The sequence below is a fragment of the Engystomops pustulosus genome, chromosome 6, assembly GCF_040894005.1.
Source record: "Engystomops pustulosus chromosome 6, aEngPut4.maternal, whole genome shotgun sequence".
Lineage (NCBI taxonomy): Eukaryota > Metazoa > Chordata > Amphibia > Anura > Leptodactylidae > Engystomops > Engystomops pustulosus.
This window is the reverse complement of record NC_092416.1, coordinates 181,858,983-181,878,513: the sequence shown is the minus strand read 5'-3', so window position 1 is coordinate 181,878,513 and position 19,531 is coordinate 181,858,983. Positions and strand designations below refer to the sequence as shown.

The 19,531-nt window shown below is 46.2% G+C and overlaps 1 protein-coding gene across 2 annotated transcripts in view; it reads right to left on the bottom strand.

The window, feature by feature from the left end:
- The window catches only part of B3GNTL1 (UDP-GlcNAc:betaGal beta-1,3-N-acetylglucosaminyltransferase like 1), a 189,492-nt gene extending 170,973 nt beyond the window's left edge, over window positions 1-18,519 (bottom strand). Inside the window, exons 1-5 of one of the 2 annotated variants that reach the window (XM_072112656.1) lie at window positions 18,443-18,519; window positions 18,268-18,322; window positions 14,588-14,704; window positions 14,362-14,461; window positions 7,161-7,225 (exon numbers count right to left, since the gene is read on the bottom strand). In XM_072112656.1, the coding sequence (XP_071968757.1) occupies window positions 7,161-7,225; window positions 14,362-14,461; window positions 14,588-14,704; window positions 18,268-18,318 (333 nt within the window). In that variant the 5' untranslated portion in view covers window positions 18,319-18,322; window positions 18,443-18,519. The remainder of the gene's footprint in view (window positions 1-7,160; window positions 7,226-14,361; window positions 14,462-14,587; window positions 14,705-18,267; window positions 18,323-18,442) is intronic. The other variant, XM_072112657.1, reaches the window with a different exon arrangement.
- Between the last annotated feature and the right edge of the window lie 1,012 nt (window positions 18,520-19,531).

Genomic DNA, 19,531 nt, shown 5'->3' with positions numbered 1-19,531 from the left:
CAGTGCGTCAATATATAGCAGCGAGACAGACAGACAGACGTGAGAGAGAGAACGAGACAGACAGACGTGAGAGAGAGAACGAGACAGACAGACGTGAGAGAGAGAACGAGACAGACAGACGTGAGAGAGAGAACGAGACAGACAGACGTGAGAGAGAGAACGAGACAGACAGACGTGAGAGAGAGAACGAGACAGACAGACGTGAGAGAGAGAACGAGACAGACAGACGTGAGAGAGAGAACGAGACAGACAGACGTGAGAGAGAGAACGAGACAGACAGACGTGAGAGAGAGAACGAGACAGACAGACGTGAGAGAGAGAACGAGACAGACAGACGTGAGAGAGAGAACGAGACAGACAGACGTGAGAGAGAGAACGAGACAGACAGACGTGAGAGAGAGAACGAGACAGACAGACATGAGAGAGAGAACGAGACAGACAGACATGAGAGAGAGAACGAGACAGACAGACATGAGAGAGAGAACGAGACAGACAGACAGACGAGAGAGAACGAGACAGACAGACAGACGTGAGAGAGCGAGACAGACAGACAGACGTGAGAGAGCGAGACAGACAGACAGACGTGAGAGAGCGAGACAGACAGATAGACATGAGAGAGAGCGAGACAGACAGATAGACATGAGAGAGAGCGAGACAGACAGATAGACATGAGAGAGAGCGAGACAGACAGATAGACATGAGAGAGAGCGAGACAGACAGATAGACATGAGAGAGAGAGCGAGACAGATAGACATGAGAGAGAGAGCGAGACAGATAGACATGAGAGCGAGACAGACAGATAGACATGAGAGAGAGCGAGACAGACAGATAGACATGAGAGAGAGCGAGACAGACAGATAGACATGAGAGAGAGCGAGACAGATAGACATGAGAGAGAGAACGAGACAGATAGACATGAGAGAGAGAACGAGACAGACAGACAGACGTGAGAGAGCGAGACAGACAGATAGACGAGAGAGAGAGAGACAGACAGATAGACGAGAGAGAGCGAGACAGATAGACATGAGAGAGAGAGCGCGAGACAGATAGACATGAGAGAGAGCGAGACAGACAGATAGACATGAGAGAGAGCGAGACAGACAGATAGACATGAGAGAGAGCGAGACAGACAGATAGACATGAGAGAGAGCGAGACAGATAGACATGAGAGAGAGCGAGACAGATAGACATGAGAGAGAGAACGAGACAGATAGACATGAGAGAGAGAACGAGACAGACAGACAGACGTGAGAGAGCGAGACAGACAGATAGACGAGAGAGAGAGAGACAGACAGATAGACGAGAGAGAGCGAGACAGATAGACATGAGAGAGAGAGCGAGACAGATAGACATGAGAGAGAGAGCGAGACAGACAGACATGAGAGAGAGCGAGACAGACAGATAGACATGAGAGAGAGCGAGACAGACAGATAGACATGAGAGAGAGCGAGACAGACAGATAGACATGAGAGAGAGCAAGACAGACAGACGTGAGAGAGAGACAGACAGACGTGAGAGAGCAAGACAGACAGACAGACGTGAGAGAGCAAGACAGACAGATAGACATGAGAGAGAGAGCGAGACAGACAGATAGACATGAGAGAGAGAGCGAGACAGACAGATAGACATGAGAGAGAGAGAGCGAGACAGACAGATAGACATGAGAGAGAGAGCGAGACAGACAGACGTGAGAGAGAGAGACAGACAGACAGACGTGAGAGAGCAAGACAGACAGATAGACATGAGAGAGCGAGACAGACAGATACACGTGAGAGAGAGACAGACAGACGTGAGAGAGAGAGAGACAGACAGACGTGAGAGAGCGAGACAGACAGACGTGAGAGAGCGAGACAGACAGATAGACATGAGAGAGCGAGACAGACAGATAGACATGAGAGAGAGAGCGAGACAGACAGATAGACATGAGAGAGAGAGCGAGACAGACAGACAGAGACAGACATGAGAGAGAGAGCGAGACAGACAGACGTGAGAGAGCAAGACAGACAGATAGACATGAGAGAGAGAGCGAGACAGACAGATAGACATGAGAGAGAGAGCGAGACAGACAGATAGACATGAGAGAGAGAGCGAGACAGACAGATAGACATGAGAGAGAGAGCGAGACAGACAGACAGACATGAGAGAGAGAGCGAGACAGACAGACAGACGTGAGAGAGCGAGACAGAGACAGACATGAGAGACAGACAGACACATATGAGATACATAGATAGATATAAGCTAGACTAGTGCCCCCGCAGGCCGCTATGCTCCCATCATGTAGTTGCCCCCGCAGGCTCCAGCACATGGGGGTCTTCTGTGTACCCGTGTGATGTGTGTACACGGCCTCCGCTGTCACTACACCGTCACTTCTAGACACTCGCTGAGGTATTTAACAACTTCTCATCAATGTCCCGGCTTTCCCACGGTGACTGCAGCCTCCACATACACAACGTACAGAGATAGAGAGAAGGAAAAAGAACAAAAGAAAGAAAGGCCAAGACTTCTCACACCTTCATCTTTCCCTCCATATACAGGGATTAGCAGTATCACCGTACACTCACTGTCTATCTATATCGATAGATAGATAGATGATTGATTGATAGATAGATAGGAGATAGATAGGAGATAGATAGATAGATGATTGATTGATAGATAGATAGGAGATAGATAGGAGATAGATAGATAGATGATTGATTGATTGATTGATTGATAGATAGGAGATAGATAGGAGATAGATAGGAGATAGATAGGAGATAGATAGGAGATAGATAGGAGATAGATAGGAGATAGATAGGAGATAGATAGGAGATAGATAGGAGATAGATAGGAGATAGATAGATAGATGATTGATTGATAGATAGATAGATAGGAGATAGATAGGAGATAGATAGGAGATAGATAGGAGATAGATAGGAGATAGATAGGAGATAGATAGGAGATAGATAGGAGATAGATAGGAGATAGATAGGAGATAGATAGGAGATAGATAGATAGATGATTGATTGATAGATAGATAGATAGGAGATAGATAGGAGATAGATAGGAGATAGATAGGAGATAGATAGGAGATAGATAGGAGATAGATAGGAGATAGATAGATAGATGATTGATTGATAGATAGGAGATAGATAGGAGATAGATAGGAGATAGATAGGAGATAGATAGGAGATAGATAGGAGATAGATAGGAGATAGATAGGAGATAGATAGGAGATAGATAGGAGATAGATAGATAGATGATTGATTGATAGATAGATAGATAGGAGATAGATAGGAGATAGATAGGAGATAGATAGGAGATAGATAGGAGATAGATAGGAGATAGATAGGAGATAGATAGATAGATGATTGATTGATAGATAGATAGATAGGAGATAGATAGGAGATAGATAGGAGATAGATAGGAGATAGATAGGAGATAGATAGGAGATAGATAGGAGATAGATAGGAGATAGATAGGAGATAGATAGGAGATAGATAGGAGATAGATAGGAGATAGATAGGAGATAGATAGGAGATAGATAGGAGATAGATAGGAGATAGATAGGAGATAGATAGGAGATAGATAGGAGATAGATAGATAGGAGATAGATAGATAGGAGATAGATAGATAGGAGATAGATAGATAGGAGATAGATAGATAGGAGATAGATAGATAGGAGATAGATAGATAGGAGATAGATAGATAGGAGATAGATAGATAGGAGATAGATAGATAGGAGATAGATAGATAGGAGATAGATAGATAGGAGATAGATAGATAGGAGATAGATAGATAGGAGATAGATAGATAGGAGATAGATAGATAGGAGATAGATAGATAGGAGATAGATAGATAGGAGATAGATAGATAGGAGATAGATAGATAGGAGATAGATAGATAGGAGATAGATAGATAGGAGATAGATAGATAGGAGATAGATAGATAGGAGATAGATAGATAGGAGATAGATAGATAGGAGATAGATAGATAGGAGATAGATAGATAGGAGATAGATAGATAGGAGATAGATAGATAGGAGATAGATAGATAGGAGATAGATAGATAGGAGATAGATAGATAGGAGATAGATAGATAGGAGATAGATAGATAGGAGATAGATAGATAGGAGATAGATAGATAGGAGATAGATAGATAGGAGATAGATAGATAGGAGATAGATAGATAGGAGATAGATAGATAGGAGATAGATAGATAGGAGATAGATAGATAGGAGATAGATAGATAGGAGATAGATAGATAGGAGATAGATAGATAGGAGATAGATAGATAGGAGATAGATAGATAGGAGATAGATAGATAGGAGATAGATAGATAGGAGATAGATAGATAGGAGATAGATAGATAGGAGATAGATAGATAGGAGATAGATAGATAGGAGATAGATAGATAGGAGATAGATAGATAGGAGATAGATAGATAGGAGATAGATAGATAGGAGATAGATAGATAGGAGATAGATAGATAGGAGATAGATAGATAGGAGATAGATAGATAGGAGATAGATAGATAGGAGATAGATAGATAGGAGATAGATAGATAGGAGATAGATAGATAGGAGATAGATAGATAGGAGATAGATAGATAGGAGATAGATAGATAGGAGATAGATAGATAGGAGATAGATAGATAGGAGATAGATAGATAGGAGATAGATAGATAGGAGATAGATAGATAGATAGGAGATAGATAGATAGATAGGAGATAGATAGATAGGAGATAGATAGATAGATAGGAGATAGATAGATAGATAGGAGATAGATAGATAGATAGGAGATAGATAGATAGATAGGAGATAGATAGATAGATAGGAGATAGATAGATAGATAGGAGATAGATAGATAGATAGGAGATAGATAGATAGATAGGAGATAGATAGATAGATAGGAGATAGATAGATAGATAGGAGATAGATAGATAGATAGGAGATAGATAGATAGATAGGAGATAGATAGATAGATAGGAGATAGATAGATAGATAGGAGATAGATAGATAGATAGGAGATAGATAGATAGATAGGAGATAGATAGATAGATAGGAGATAGATAGATAGATAGGAGATAGATAGATAGATAGGAGATAGATAGATAGATAGGAGATAGATAGATAGATAGGAGATAGATAGATAGATAGGAGATAGATAGATAGATAGGAGATAGATAGATAGATAGGAGATAGATAGATAGATAGGAGATAGATAGATAGATAGGAGATAGATAGATAGATAGGAGATAGATAGATAGATAGGAGATAGATAGATAGATAGGAGATAGATAGATAGATAGGAGATAGATAGATAGATAGGAGATAGATAGATAGATAGGAGATAGATAGATAGGAGATAGATAGATAGGAGATAGATAGATAGATAGGAGATAGAATAGATAGGAGATAGATAGATAGATAGGAGATAGATAGATAGATAGGAGATAGATAGATAGATAGGAGATAGATAGATAGATAGGAGATAGATAGATAGGAGATAGATAGATAGGAGATAGATAGATAGGAGATAGATAGATAGGAGATAGATAGATAGGAGATAGATAGATAGGAGATAGATAGATAGGAGATAGATAGATAGGAGATAGATAGATAGGAGATAGATAGATAGGAGATAGATAGATAGGAGATAGATAGATAGGAGATAGATAGATAGGAGATAGATAGATAGGAGATAGATAGATAGGAGATAGATAGATAGGAGATAGATAGATAGGAGATAGATAGATAGGAGATAGATAGATAGGAGATAGATAGATAGGAGATAGATAGATAGGAGATAGATAGATAGGAGATAGATAGATAGGAGATAGATAGATAGGAGATAGATAGATAGGAGATAGATAGATAGGAGATAGATAGATAGGAGATAGATAGATAGGAGATAGATAGATAGGAGATAGATAGATAGGAGATAGATAGATAGGAGATAGATAGATAGGAGATAGATAGATAGGAGATAGATAGATAGGAGATAGATAGATAGGAGATAGATAGATAGGAGATAGATAGATAGGAGATAGATAGATAGGAGATAGATAGATAGGAGATAGATAGATAGGAGATAGATAGATAGGAGATAGATAGATAGGAGATAGATAGATAGGAGATAGATAGATAGGAGATAGATAGATAGGAGATAGATAGATAGGAGATAGATAGGAGATAGATAGATAGGAGATAGATAGGAGATAGATAGGAGATAGATAGATAGAGAGATAGATAGGAGATAGATAGAGAGAGATAGATAGGAGATAGATAGGAGATAGATAGGAGATAGATAGGAGATAGATAGGAGATAGATAGGAGATAGATAGGAGATAGATAGGAGATAGATAGGAGATAGATAGGAGATAGATAGGAGATAGATAGGAGATAGATAGGAGATAGATAGGAGATAGATAGGAGATAGATAGGAGATAGATAGGAGATAGATAGGAGATAGATAGGAGATAGATAGGAGATAGATAGGAGATAGATAGGAGATAGATAGGAGATAGATAGGAGATAGATAGGAGATAGATAGGAGATAGATAGGAGATAGATAGGAGATAGATAGGAGATAGATAGGAGATAGATAGGAGATAGATAGGAGATAGATAGGAGATAGATAGGAGATAGATAGGAGATAGATAGGAGATAGATAGGAGATAGATAGGAGATAGATAGGAGATAGATAGGAGATAGATAGGAGATAGATAGGAGATAGATAGGAGATAGATAGGAGATAGATAGGAGATAGATAGGAGATAGATAGGAGATAGATAGGAGATAGATAGGAGATAGATAGGAGATAGATAGGAGATAGATAGGAGATAGATAGGAGATAGATAGGAGATAGATAGGAGATAGATAGGAGATAGATAGGAGATAGATAGGAGATAGATAGGAGATAGATAGGAGATAGATAGGAGATAGATAGGAGATAGATAGGAGATAGATAGGAGATAGATAGGAGATAGATAGGAGATAGATAGGAGATAGATAGGAGATAGATAGGAGATAGATAGGAGATAGATAGGAGATAGATAGGAGATAGATAGGAGATAGATAGGAGATAGATAGGAGATAGATAGATAGATAGATAGATAGATAGGAGATAGATAGATAGGAGATAGATAGATAGGAGATAGATAGATAGGAGATAGATACTCACTGCATCCATGAAGCACAGGTAGCGGCCGGAGCTCTGGTGAATCGCCTGATTCTTTGCATGTCCGACTAAAAGAAACATAAACCGGATGAGACGTCGCTGTCTAGAATAATAATCTTTATTTATATAGCGCCATCATATTCCGTAGCGCTGTACAAATCAATGATCCCAGGACGCTGTACAAATCAATGATCCCAGGACGCACAGGACGGTCGGGATGAGGACCATTAGAAGCTTCTCTACTGCGCCAAGAAGCTGCGGGTTTGTTACAGTTACATCCGCTGTGTGATACATTGTAACAAACCATCAGAGTCCCTGGGAGATTAGCGCTGCGGATCTGCAGCAGACGTGTGGGAAAGAGCCGGATCCTGAGCCGGCAGGAGCGGGATCTGGGATCAGCGTCTTATCAGGATTATTTTACGGGTCAATATTTACCCAAGATACCCCCCTGCCCCTGCGACAGGAGTGTTACCAGAGGGGCAATGGTTCCCAGAGGGGCAGGACTGACCTCCTCCTCATAGATTATTACAGGTTATCAGCGATTATACTGTACAGCAATGTCATGTTTATCTCCATGGTGACGTCACCGCATTCTGGAGAGCAGATAGGAAACCATCAGCAGGTTGGCTGACAACCTGCAGACATCAGACCAGAAGGGAATGCTGGGAGATTTCAGCTCTGAAGTTCAGGGATTTGAAATTCAGCTCTGAGATATTGGAGCATGATTGCAGTCATCTCTACAATTATGACCTAGGGAAAAGTAAGACCAGCATACAAACCCCCTGCAGCGCCCCCTACAGGGGTAATGAAGTGTTAAAGGGAAGCTGCTCTAATAACCATCACATGACCAAGGCAAAGGAGACACCAATCCGCTTCATTCACACCCCTGTATACAGTACTAGTCTGCAGCCACCACTAGGGGGAGCTCACCGTATACAGATTATACATAGAACTAAACTGTAACATTGTATGCGGTCAGTTCCGGGGGCTCCCCTTAGTGGTGGCTGGAAGATGCAGAACTGTTAAATTGAGTTATGTCTATGCAGCGGCCCCCAACACAGGTAATTAAGTATTAAATGGTAGCTGTTATAATAACTGGGAATGGAGACCCTCTGCACAAACCTTACTGCTCTAATCCCACCGCTGTATAAAGTAAAAGCCTGCAGCAACCACTAGAGGGAGCTCACTGTATACAGCTTACACACAGAACTCATTTGTAACACTGTATGCAGTCAGCTCCTGAGCTCCACCTAGTGGTGGCTGAAAAAAACACAATTATATTGCGTTATGTCTATGCAGGGGTAATTAAATCCTTTCTAAAAAAATGGTCAAAAACCCACGGCAATGGAGACACCATTCTGCCCCTCTCCTACCACTAGAGGGAGCTTACTGTATACAGATTATACTTAGAACTCAATTGTATCATTGTATGCAGTCAGGTCCAGGGCTCCCCCTAGTGGTGGCTGCAAGAAGCAGAATTGTCATATCGAGTTATTTCTATGCTGCGGATGTGGCGCTCTGTATTGGATGACATGATTTATTTAAACATAAAATGGACAGTCCCTTTAAAAAAAAAAAAAAAAGCAATGCCACAGATAGGTAGCCCAAAATAAACCCAATAAATGATCATTTTTATAATTTTTCCAGGCATCTGGCCTGTATTACAGCACAGCGGCACATGGCTATTATTAGGCGGCCCCCCCTGCTTACACCTGGGGGCATCCACAGTGGGAAATCAGAGGCCGCCCGCATATCACCGCCATATACTACAGTCTACGCAGCTTCTTCCCAGGGTCCGGAGCGTCGCACCCCCTGATTGCTCCCCCCCCCCATTTTCATTTCCTACTGCGACAAAATAAAATTGTTTCTGGAAATAAAATCCCGGGAATGGAGGAGATGAAGGGAGATGTGTGCATTCCTCCCAGGATGTATATTTATAGGGAGAAGCCGGATCAGACCATAGGAAAACCAGCGGATATGAAGGAAACTCCCGAATCTGTTTAGACTTTTACAGCTTATATTTGGTTCAATGTGTCAGTAGCAAATGTGGGGGGCAACCCCTATCCCCAGCCCACCCCTACACAGACCCCTAGCCATATCCTATGCACATTCTCACACTGCTACAAGTCCCCTTCAGTTCTATCATAACATTCTAAAGATCTCCGCTTCCTGACAGTGAATGGAAGCACTGATCATATTCAGAATTTGAAGACAAGATCAGACCCTATGGTTCTCGCAGCTGAGGTTTTGCTACAATGACGACCGCTGGGACCCCACGTAGACACGTTGCTTTATTCATTCTCAGTAACGCAGAACAACAGATTATTCAAGAATGAAAAGAGGTTTATGACTTGGAAAGGGTTAATCCCAGGAAATTAAATTTCTATACGATCTTCCGCCTTCCTTGTGACATTCACATGATGAAAGAGATAAAAGTTGTAGGACTGAAGCTGCAGATCATATGATGAGACGAGGGGAGTCACCAGGAGCTGCTGCTGCTGGGGGAGGGGAGATAGGAAGATAACGGCTCCGAGGTGGACCGATACCGGGTACACGCAGGGTTATTACCAGGAAGGGAAGGTGATGTCACGTGTAGGAGGACAAGGGTCATTACAGATCTACACAAGTAACCACAAGGGAGGAATAGAGAGTAATACTGGGGACACAGAGACCACCAATGTGTTATACTCCAGAGCTGCACTCACTATTCTGCTAGTGGGTGCAGCTCTGGGGTATAATACAGGATGTAACTCAGGATCAGTACAGGATAAGTAATGTCATGTGTGTACACAGTGACTGCACCAGCAGCAGAATAGTGAGTGCAGCTCTGGGGTATAATACAGGATGTAACTCAGGATCAGTACAGGATAAGTAATGTCATGTATGTACACAGTGACTGCACCAGCAGCAGAATAGTGAGTGCAGCTCTGGAGTATAATACAGGATGTAACTCAGGATCAGTACAGGATAAGTAATGTCATGTATGTACACAGTGACTGCACCAGCAGCAGAATAGTGAGTGCAGCTCTGGAGTATAATACAGGATGTAACTCAGGATCAGTACAGGATAAGTAATGTCATGTATGTACACAGTGACTGCACCAGCAGCAGAATAGTGAGTGCAGCTCTGGGGTATAATACAGGATGTAACTCAGGATCAGTACAGGATAAGTAATGTCATGTATGTACACAGTGACTGCACCAGCAGCAGAATAGTGAGTGCAGCTCTGGAGTATAATACAGGATGTAACTCAGGATCAGTACAGGATAAGTAATGTCATGTATGTACATAGTGACTGCACCAGCAGCAGAATAGTGAGTGCAGCTCTGGGGTATAATACAGGATGTAACTCAGGATCAGTACAGGATAAGTAATGTCATGTATGTACACAGTGACTGCACCAGCAGCAGAATAGTGAGTGCAGCTCTGGGGTATAATACAGGATGTAACTCAGGATCAGTACAGGATAAGTAATGTCATGTATGTACACAGTGACTGCACCAGCAGCAGAATAGTGAGTGCTGCTCTGGGGTATAATACAGGATGTAACTCAGGATCAGTACAGGATAAGTAATGTCATGTATGTACACAGTGACTGCACCAGCAGCAGAATAGTGAGTGCAGCTCTGGGGTATAATACAGGATGTAACTCAGGATCAGTACAGGATAAGTAATGTCATGTATGTACACAGTGACTGCACCAGCAGCAGAATAGTGAGTGCAGCTCTGGAGTATAATACAGGATGTAACTCAGGATCAGTACAGGATAAGTAATGTCATGTATGTACACAGTGACTGCACCAGCAGCAGAATAGTGAGTGCAGCTCTGGGGTATAATACAGGATGTAACTCAGGATCAGTACAGGATAAGTAATGTCATGTATGTACACAGTGACTGCACCAGCAGCAGAATAGTGAGTGCAGCTCTGGAGTATAATACAGGATGTAGCGGAGGATAATATACAGGCAGTTCTCCTCCTGGGATACGGTCGCTGTGATAATATTTGGGCTGCTGCCTGGTTATTGAGCTCTGGTCACATCTGGCGGCGGCTCTGACATCTGTGTTGCACATAACAAACAGCCGAATTCTCTTGTTATAAAGTAAATGATCAGGATCAGTCTGTGCCGCTCTCAAATATTCCGGTTAAATTTCCTTATTTTTATTTTGCGGAAGGAAAAAGATCGGCGGTGTGGGTGCCAGGTGGATTTGTGTAGCGGTGAGTGCTATGGTTCCGGCCTCAGTAATGCGCGTTCCATCAGATATTAAACATTCCGTACGCCGCTGGAATGAGGAGGACCCCGGATCGTTACCCGGCGACTCCTTCTTTACGCATATTTTTGTTTCAAATAAGCCCAAACCCCGGGTAGAGCCGTCTGAGGTACTACAGGAGGAATGCAGAAGTAATGCAAGCGGAAGAACAGCCCCAAATAAGAGGGGTGCGGGGTGGGGGCTGCCAAAAATAGCAGCACAAGGTGGAACCTATGGATCGGACTGAGGAGCGGGTGGCCACAGGGGCCTCCAATCCTGGACATGAAGTGTAAAATCTATAATATTCAATATATCCTCTGCTTGCTGCCAACGAATGGAAATTCTCTCAATATTCTCAAATCCTCTGCTTGTTGCTGGGTCGTGAACCCACCGTGATCTGACCGCTTTGTCTTTGGGTCACTCCAGGTCACTGACCTTGTGACCTCCCTGGTTTTTACCCTTTATGGATCGGAGGTTCTGTGCATGGAGACCACCGGGTCGCTACCTCTTTATGTGGTTGATGCATCAATCCGTAACACATGGGGATCATCAGGCAAGAGCCCAAATTTACCCCATTAGCAGCCTCCTCAGGTCGGGTTGAAATATCTTGTATAGAATTCCCTCTTTTTTGTGAAATCTCACCTGTTTACCTATGTAAAAAAAAAAAAACTCCTCCAAAGTCATGCGACAATGAGCAGAGAAGAGAAGAGAAGAATATTTTACCTGAGATGAGTCAAGTTTTTGAGCATCAGGGGGAGTGCAACGTCTAACGTCGCTATGGTCTGTTCTATAGAACCTAGAAACATGGTGTCATATAAAAGATAAGGATCCAATCTTTCAAATCACACCAGGCCCATGACTTTGTGAGCTACAGCACCAAAGATATGGGCAGATAAACACATCATTGGAAATGTGAGCTGCAGATAAAGATCCAGTTCCCACCTGCTTTTTTAATGCCTGTTTGTCCAGTTCTGTAGCTCCAAGAACCACAATCTTCATGAGATCTGAAAGATTAAATCCTTATCTTTAATATGACAACAGTATCATGTTTCTGGGCGCTACATAACACAAAATAGGGGCTTTTGAAGTGACACTTCACCTGCAACCACCAAACTTGACTCGTCTCATGTGAAAATGAAGAAGAGTCACATTTGCCTGACTTTGGGAGAGATTTTTTTTTTTTTTTAGGTAAACAGATAAGAGAGGGAATTTTAGAAAGGACATTTCATCTCTTACCAGAGGAGGTTGGTAGTTGAATGGGGTGAAACCTGGTGACAGGTTCCCTTTAAGGCATTAGAATGGGGTTGGGGAGATTAGCGGATGAGCCGGGGTAACAGTCAGCATGCAGTAAGGTAGTATAATGAGTCCCCTATCACATACCCCACTATCAGGTGCGCTTGCCCCGGGTCACACGCCGTCTAGAGACCCATCATCAGACTATAACCTGCGCCAGACACAGACAGAGCCGCCATGTTTCCCAATAACCGGAGCATTAGCCCGGCCAGAACTTCTCTCCACTCCTGCCAAATACATCCACACCGCAGCCAATGGCTGGAGCCGCTGCCCGGGACACAAGTGAAACCGCTCCATGTGTGTCCCTGCGGGCCCCGAGCGCACTCACAACACAGAGCTCTCAAAGATTTACTGTGTATTGTGTTTCATCTGGCATCAGGAGCCCAACAGCTGCTCCCTGTGTTATGTCTGATCCCCATCCACGTAACCTACTGACACCCACTACACAGAGCCACAGGGGAGGCAGGGGTTAATACCGAGTGTACATAACATTACCTATACTGCAGTATACTCCAGAGCTGCACTCACTATTCTGCTGCTGGTGCAGTCACTGTGTACATACATGACATTACTTATCCTGTACTGACCCTGAGTTACATCCTGTATTATACTCCAGAGCTGCACTCACTATTCTACTGCTGGTGCAGTCACTGTGTACATACATGACATTACTTATCCTGTACTGATCCTGAGTTACATCCTGTATTATACCCCAGAGCTGCACTCACTATTCTGCTGCTGGTGCAGTCACTGTGTACATACATGACATTACTTATCCTGTACTGATCCTGAGTTACATCCTGTATTATACCCCAGAGCTGCACTCACTATTCTGCTGCTGGTGCAGTCACTGTGTACATACATGACATTACTTATCCTGTACTGATCCTGAGTTACATCCTGTATTATACTCCAGAGCTGCACTCACTATTCTGCTGCTGGTGCAGTCACTGTGTACATACATGACATTACTTATCCTGTACTGATCCTGAGTTACATCCTGTATTATACTCCAGAGCTGCACTCACTATTCTGCTGCTGGTGCAGTCACTGTGTATATACATGACATTACTTATCCTGTACTGATCCTGAGTTACATCCTGTATTATACTCCAGAGCTGCACTCACTATTCTGCTGCTGGTGCAGTCACTGTGTACATACATGACATTACTTATCCTGTACTGATCCTGAGTTACATCCTGTATTATACTCCAGAGCTGCACTCACTATTCTGCTGCTGGTGCAGTCACTGTGTACATACATGACATTACTTATCCTGTACTGACCCTGAGTTACATCCTGTATTATACTCCAGAGCTGCACTCACTATTCTACTGCTGGTGCAGTCACTGTGTACATACATGACATTACTTATCCTGTACTGATCCTGAGTTACATCCTGTATTATACCCCAGAGCTGCACTCACTATTCTGCTGCTGGTGCAGTCACTGTGTACATACATGACATTACTTATCCTGTGCTGATCCTGAGTTACATCCTGTATTATACTCCAGAGCTGCACTCACTATTCTGCTGCTGGTGCAGTCACTGTGTACATACATGACATTACTTATCCTGTACTGATCCTGAGTTACATCCTGTATTATACTCCAGAGCTGCACTCACTATTCTGCTGGTGGAGTCAGGGTAGTCTCTCACCTCCTCGGGGTCGCTCGCTGTCATGGCCACCCACAATGACCCGGATTCCTCTCTCCTGGAGTTTCGGCTTCCATTGGTGTATAATGGAGATAGAATTGTCCTGTAATAAAGAATAACACTTTATCTTTGTAGGATTCGGCTTTGTTTCAATGTACAAGTGGAAAGTGCTGGATATTGGGATCTCAGTCCCCATGAATCTGTAAGGATGGATCTGTGTAACACTCACTGTGCTGCTATCATTGTATATGGAGATTTCCAGGGATCCCCCAAAGTCCTGCTGGAAGACAGAGGTCAGACACTCGTCCAACCAGAGCGCAGCGTTATACACGGGGACGATGAGCGACTGAAATACAATAACAGAGAAAAATGGATAGAATCTCAACGGCATAAATTGGATTAACATAATGTCATACACATGAGGAAGAGGAGCCGGGCCACCGAGAGAGAAGACGAGGAGGAGGAGCCGGGCCACCGAGAGAGAAGACGAGGAGGAGGAGCCGGGCCACCGAGAGAGAAGACGAGGAGGAGGAGCCGGGCCACCGAGAGAGAAGACGAGGAGGAGGAGCCGGGCCACCGAGAGAGAAGACGAGGAGGAGGAGCCGGGCCACCGAGAGAGAAGACGAGGAGGAGGAGCCGGGCCACCGAGAGAGAAGACGAGGAGGAGGAGCCGGGCCACCGAGAGAGAAGACGAGGAGGAGGAGCCGGGCCACCGAGAGAGAAGACGAGGAGGAGGAGCCGGGCCACCGAGAGAGAAGACGAGGAGGAGGAGCCGGGCCACCGAGAGAGAAGACGAGGAGGAGGAGCCGGGCCACCGAGAGAGAAGACGAGGAGGAGGAGCCGGGCCACCGAGAGAGAAGACGAGGAGGAGGAGCCGGGCCACCGAGAGAGAAGACGAGGAGGAGGAGCCGGGCCACCGAGAGAGAAGACGAGGAGGAGGAGCCGGGCCACCGAGAGAGAAGACGAGGAGGAGGAGCCGGGCCACCGAGAGAGAAGACGAGGAGGAGGAGCCGGGCCACCGAGAGAGAAGACGAGGAGGAGGAGCCGGGCCACCGAGAGAGAAGACGAGGAGGAGGAGCCGGGCCACCGAGAGAGAAGACGAGGAGGAGGAGCCGGGCCACCGAGAGAGAAGACGAGGAGGAGGAGCCGGGCCACCGAGAGAGAAGACGAGGAGGAGGAGCCGGGCCACCGAGAGAGAAGACGAGGAGGAGGAGCCGGGCCACCGAGAGAGAAGACGAGGAGGAGGAGCCGGGCCACCGAGAGAGAAGACGAGGAGGAGGAGCCGGGCCACCGAGAGAGAAGACGAGGAGGAGGAGCCGGGCCACCGAGAGAGAAGACGAGGAGGAGGAGCCGGGCCACCGAGAGAGAAGACGAGGAGGAGGAGCCGGGCCACCGAGAGAGAAGACGAGGAGGAGGAGCCGGGCCACCGAGAGAGAAGACGAGGAGGAGGAGCCGGGCCACCGAGAGAGAAGACGAGGAGGAGGAGCCGGGCCACCGAGAGAGAAGACGAGGAGGAGGAGCCGGGCCACCGAGAGAGAAGACGAGGAGGAGGAGCCGGGCCACCGAGAGAGAAGACGAGGAGGAGGAGCCGGGCCACCGAGAGAGAAGACGAGGAGGAGGAGCCGGGCCACCGAGAGAGAAGACGAGGAGGAGGAGCCGGGCCACCGAGAGAGAAGACGAGGAGGAGGAGCCGGGCCACCGAGAGAGAAGACGAGGAGGAGGAGCCGGGCCACCGAGAGAGAAGACGAGGAGGAGGAGCCGGGCCACCGAGAGAGAAGACGAGGAGGAGGAGCCGGGCCACCGAGAGAGAAGACGAGGAGGAGGAGCCGGGCCACCGAGAGAGAAGACGAGGAGGAGGAGCCGGGCCACCGAGAGAGAAGACGAGGAGGAGGAGCCGGGCCACCGAGAGAGAAGACGAGGAGGAGGAGCCGGGCCACCGAGAGAGAAGACGAGGAGGAGGAGCCGGGCCACCGAGAGAGAAGACGAGGAGGAGGAGCCGGGCCACCGAGAGAGAAGACGAGGAGGAGGAGCCGGGCCACCGAGAGAGAAGACGAGGAGGAGGAGCCGGGCCACCGAGAGAGAAGACGAGGAGGAGGAGCCGGGCCACCGAGAGAGAAGACGAGGAGGAGGAGCCGGGCCACCGAGAGAGAAGACAAGGAGGAGGAGCCGGGCCACCGAGAGAGAAGACAAGGAGGAGGAGCCGGGCCACCGAGAGAGAAGACAAGGAGGAGGAGCCGGGCCACCGAGAGAGAAGACAAGGAGGAGGAGCCGGGCCACCGAGAGAGAAGACAAGGAGGAGGAGCCGGGCCACCGAGAGAGAAGACAAGGAGGAGGAGCCGGGCCACCGAGAGAGAAGACAAGGAGGAGGAGCCGGGCCACCGAGAGAGAAGACAAGGAGGAGGAGCCGGGCCACCGAGAGAGAAGACAAGGAGGAGGAGCCGGGCCACCGAGAGAGAAGACAAGGAGGAGGAGCCGGGCCACCGAGAGAGAAGACAAGGAGGAGGAGCCGGGCCACCGAGAGAGAAGACAAGGAGGAGGAGCCGGGCCACCGAGAGAGAGTGAGGAGGAGCCGGGCCACCGAGAGAGAGTGAGGAGGAGCCGGGCCACCGAGAGAGAGTGAGGAGGAGCCGGGCCACCGAGAGAGAGTGAGGAGGAGCCGGGCCACCGAGAGAGAGTGAGGAGGAGCCGGGCCACCGAGAGAGAGTGAGAGTGAGGAGGAGCCGGGCCACCGAGAGAGAGTGAGAGTGAGGAGGAGCCGGGCCACCGAGAGAGAGTGAGAGTGAGGAGGAGCCGGGCCACCGAGAGAGAGTGAGGAGGAGCCGGGCCACCGAGAGAGAGAGAGAGTGAGGAGGAGCCGGGCCACCGAGAGAGAGAGAGAGTGAGGAGGAGCCGGGCCACCGAAGGAAAAGAAGAGGAGGAGGAGCCGGGTCACCGAGAGAAGAGGAGGAGGAGTAGCTGGACCATGCTGCCTGATTTGGATGTAATCTTATCCATCAGCCGTTTCTGTCTTTAAAGGAGTTTTCCTCCCACAAATTTCTTATATATACTCAGGATAAGAAAACGACACTTTCTCTAATCGGGGAAGTCTTGGATTTCTGTGTGAAGCCTGCAGTGGAGTTTCTCTGTCTCTGCTCCCCTGCACTCTAGCCCCACCCCCTGCATTGTAGCCCTGCCCCCTACACTCTGGGATGGAGCTTACAGACACACAAACTGCGGGCAGCAGCCAAAGCAGAACTAGCAGCTACAGACAGATAAGTTCTGGGGAGGCACAGTAGGAAGTTTGTTGTGGAATAGCAGAGATGACAGTGTCATTGTGTGTAATAGGCATCTCATGAATCTCATCATCTCTGATCTGTCTCATCTCTCTTCCTATGTGTCAGATATTAGTGAATGTCCAGAAGCTAAAATAAATTGTAGCTGAAACCTGTACCCTGATAATGTAAGCACATTGTCAGCACACAGCATCTCATAGCACAGAGGAATCATGAAGTGTCTGCTCAGAGAGTCCCCACTCACACTCTGGAGTCTTACACCGACCATCACGGAGTGATAGGAGCTAAAACAGCAATAACACTGAGTAACAGTGTAATCTAAGGGGTTAAAGGTGATCTTTATTGTGTGACATCACTAGGGGGTTGAGATATGAGAACTCCTTTCATGGGAAAACACCTTTTGGGGAAAAGACCCTGAAATCTCAGTGAAATTCATCACTGCGAATTGTGGAGGTCATAAAGGGGTCACGCATAGCTGAACCCCCTAGAATGACCCCAACATGGCCCCACTGATAGCGGCTGGTGGATGTACAGGGGAAACACGAGTTATGTAGAATATATATATATATTTTTTTTTTATTATTATTGGGGGGGGGGGGGTGACAGGAATAGTCACGTGATGATGAGGGGCACCTACCACGTCTGTCCCTGTCTGCTCGCCATCCTGGGGAGGGGGTGACGAGGTCATGTGGCTGCAAGCAATAAGGAAAGGGTTAATAATACATAAGTGCCACCTGTCACACATACATGGCATCACCCTGCAGCGCCCCCTCTCCCCCGTGTAATGGTCTGTCCCTCTTCCCGCCACACACCTGAAATACCTGACACAACCACGTGCTTCTCTTCTCCTCTGTAAACTAAATACACTTCCGGGGGAGGGACCTGTGTCTTATTGGTTCTACTCATCCGCCTTCTCACTTCTCATTGGTGTAACTAGCTGTCTATATTTAACAGCTGCTGCGGATCACAACATCACTTGCGAGTGACCGGGAAGTTAACCTGTTCTTCCCCGGATACAAGTTATTTAACTGAGCTGTGTATCTAATCCTGTCCTGTGTGATACAGTCTGCTGAGCTGTGTATCTAATCCTATCCTGTGTGATACTGGCTGCTGAGCTGTGTATCTAATCCTATCATGTGTGATACTGACTGCTGAGCTGTGTATCTAATCCTATCCTGTGTTATACTATCTGCTGAGCTGTGTATCTAATCCTATCCTGTTTGATATTGTCTGCTGAGCTGTGTATCTGATCCTATCCTGTGTGATACTGTCTGCTGAGCTGTGTATCTGATCCTATCCTGTGTGATACTGACTGCTGAGCTGTGTATCTAATCCTATCCTGTGTGATACTGACTGCTGAGCTGTGTATCTAATCCTATCCTGTGTTATACTATCTGCTGAGCTGTGTATCTAATCCTCTCCTGTGTGATACAGTCTGCTGAGCTGTGTATATAATCCTCTCCTGTGTGATACTGTCTGCTGAGCTGTGTATCTAATCCTATCCTGTGTGATACTGACTGCTGAGCTGTGTATCTAATCCTATCATGTGTGATACAGTCTGCTGAGCTGTGTATCTAATCCTCTCCTGTGTGATACTGACTGCTGAGCTGTGTATCTAATCCTATCCTGTGTGATACTGACTGCTGAGCTGTGTATCTAATCCTATCCTGTGTGATACTGACTGCTGAGCTGTGTATCTAATCCCATCCTGTGTGATACTGTCTGCTGAGCTGTGTATCTAATCCCATCCTGTGTGATACTGTCTGCTGAGCTGTGTATCTAATCCTCTCCTGTGTGATACTGTCTGCATAGCTGTGTATCTAATCCTATCCTGTGTGATACAGTCTGCTGAGCTGTGTATCTAATCCTATCCTGTGTGATACTGTCTGCATAGCTGTGTA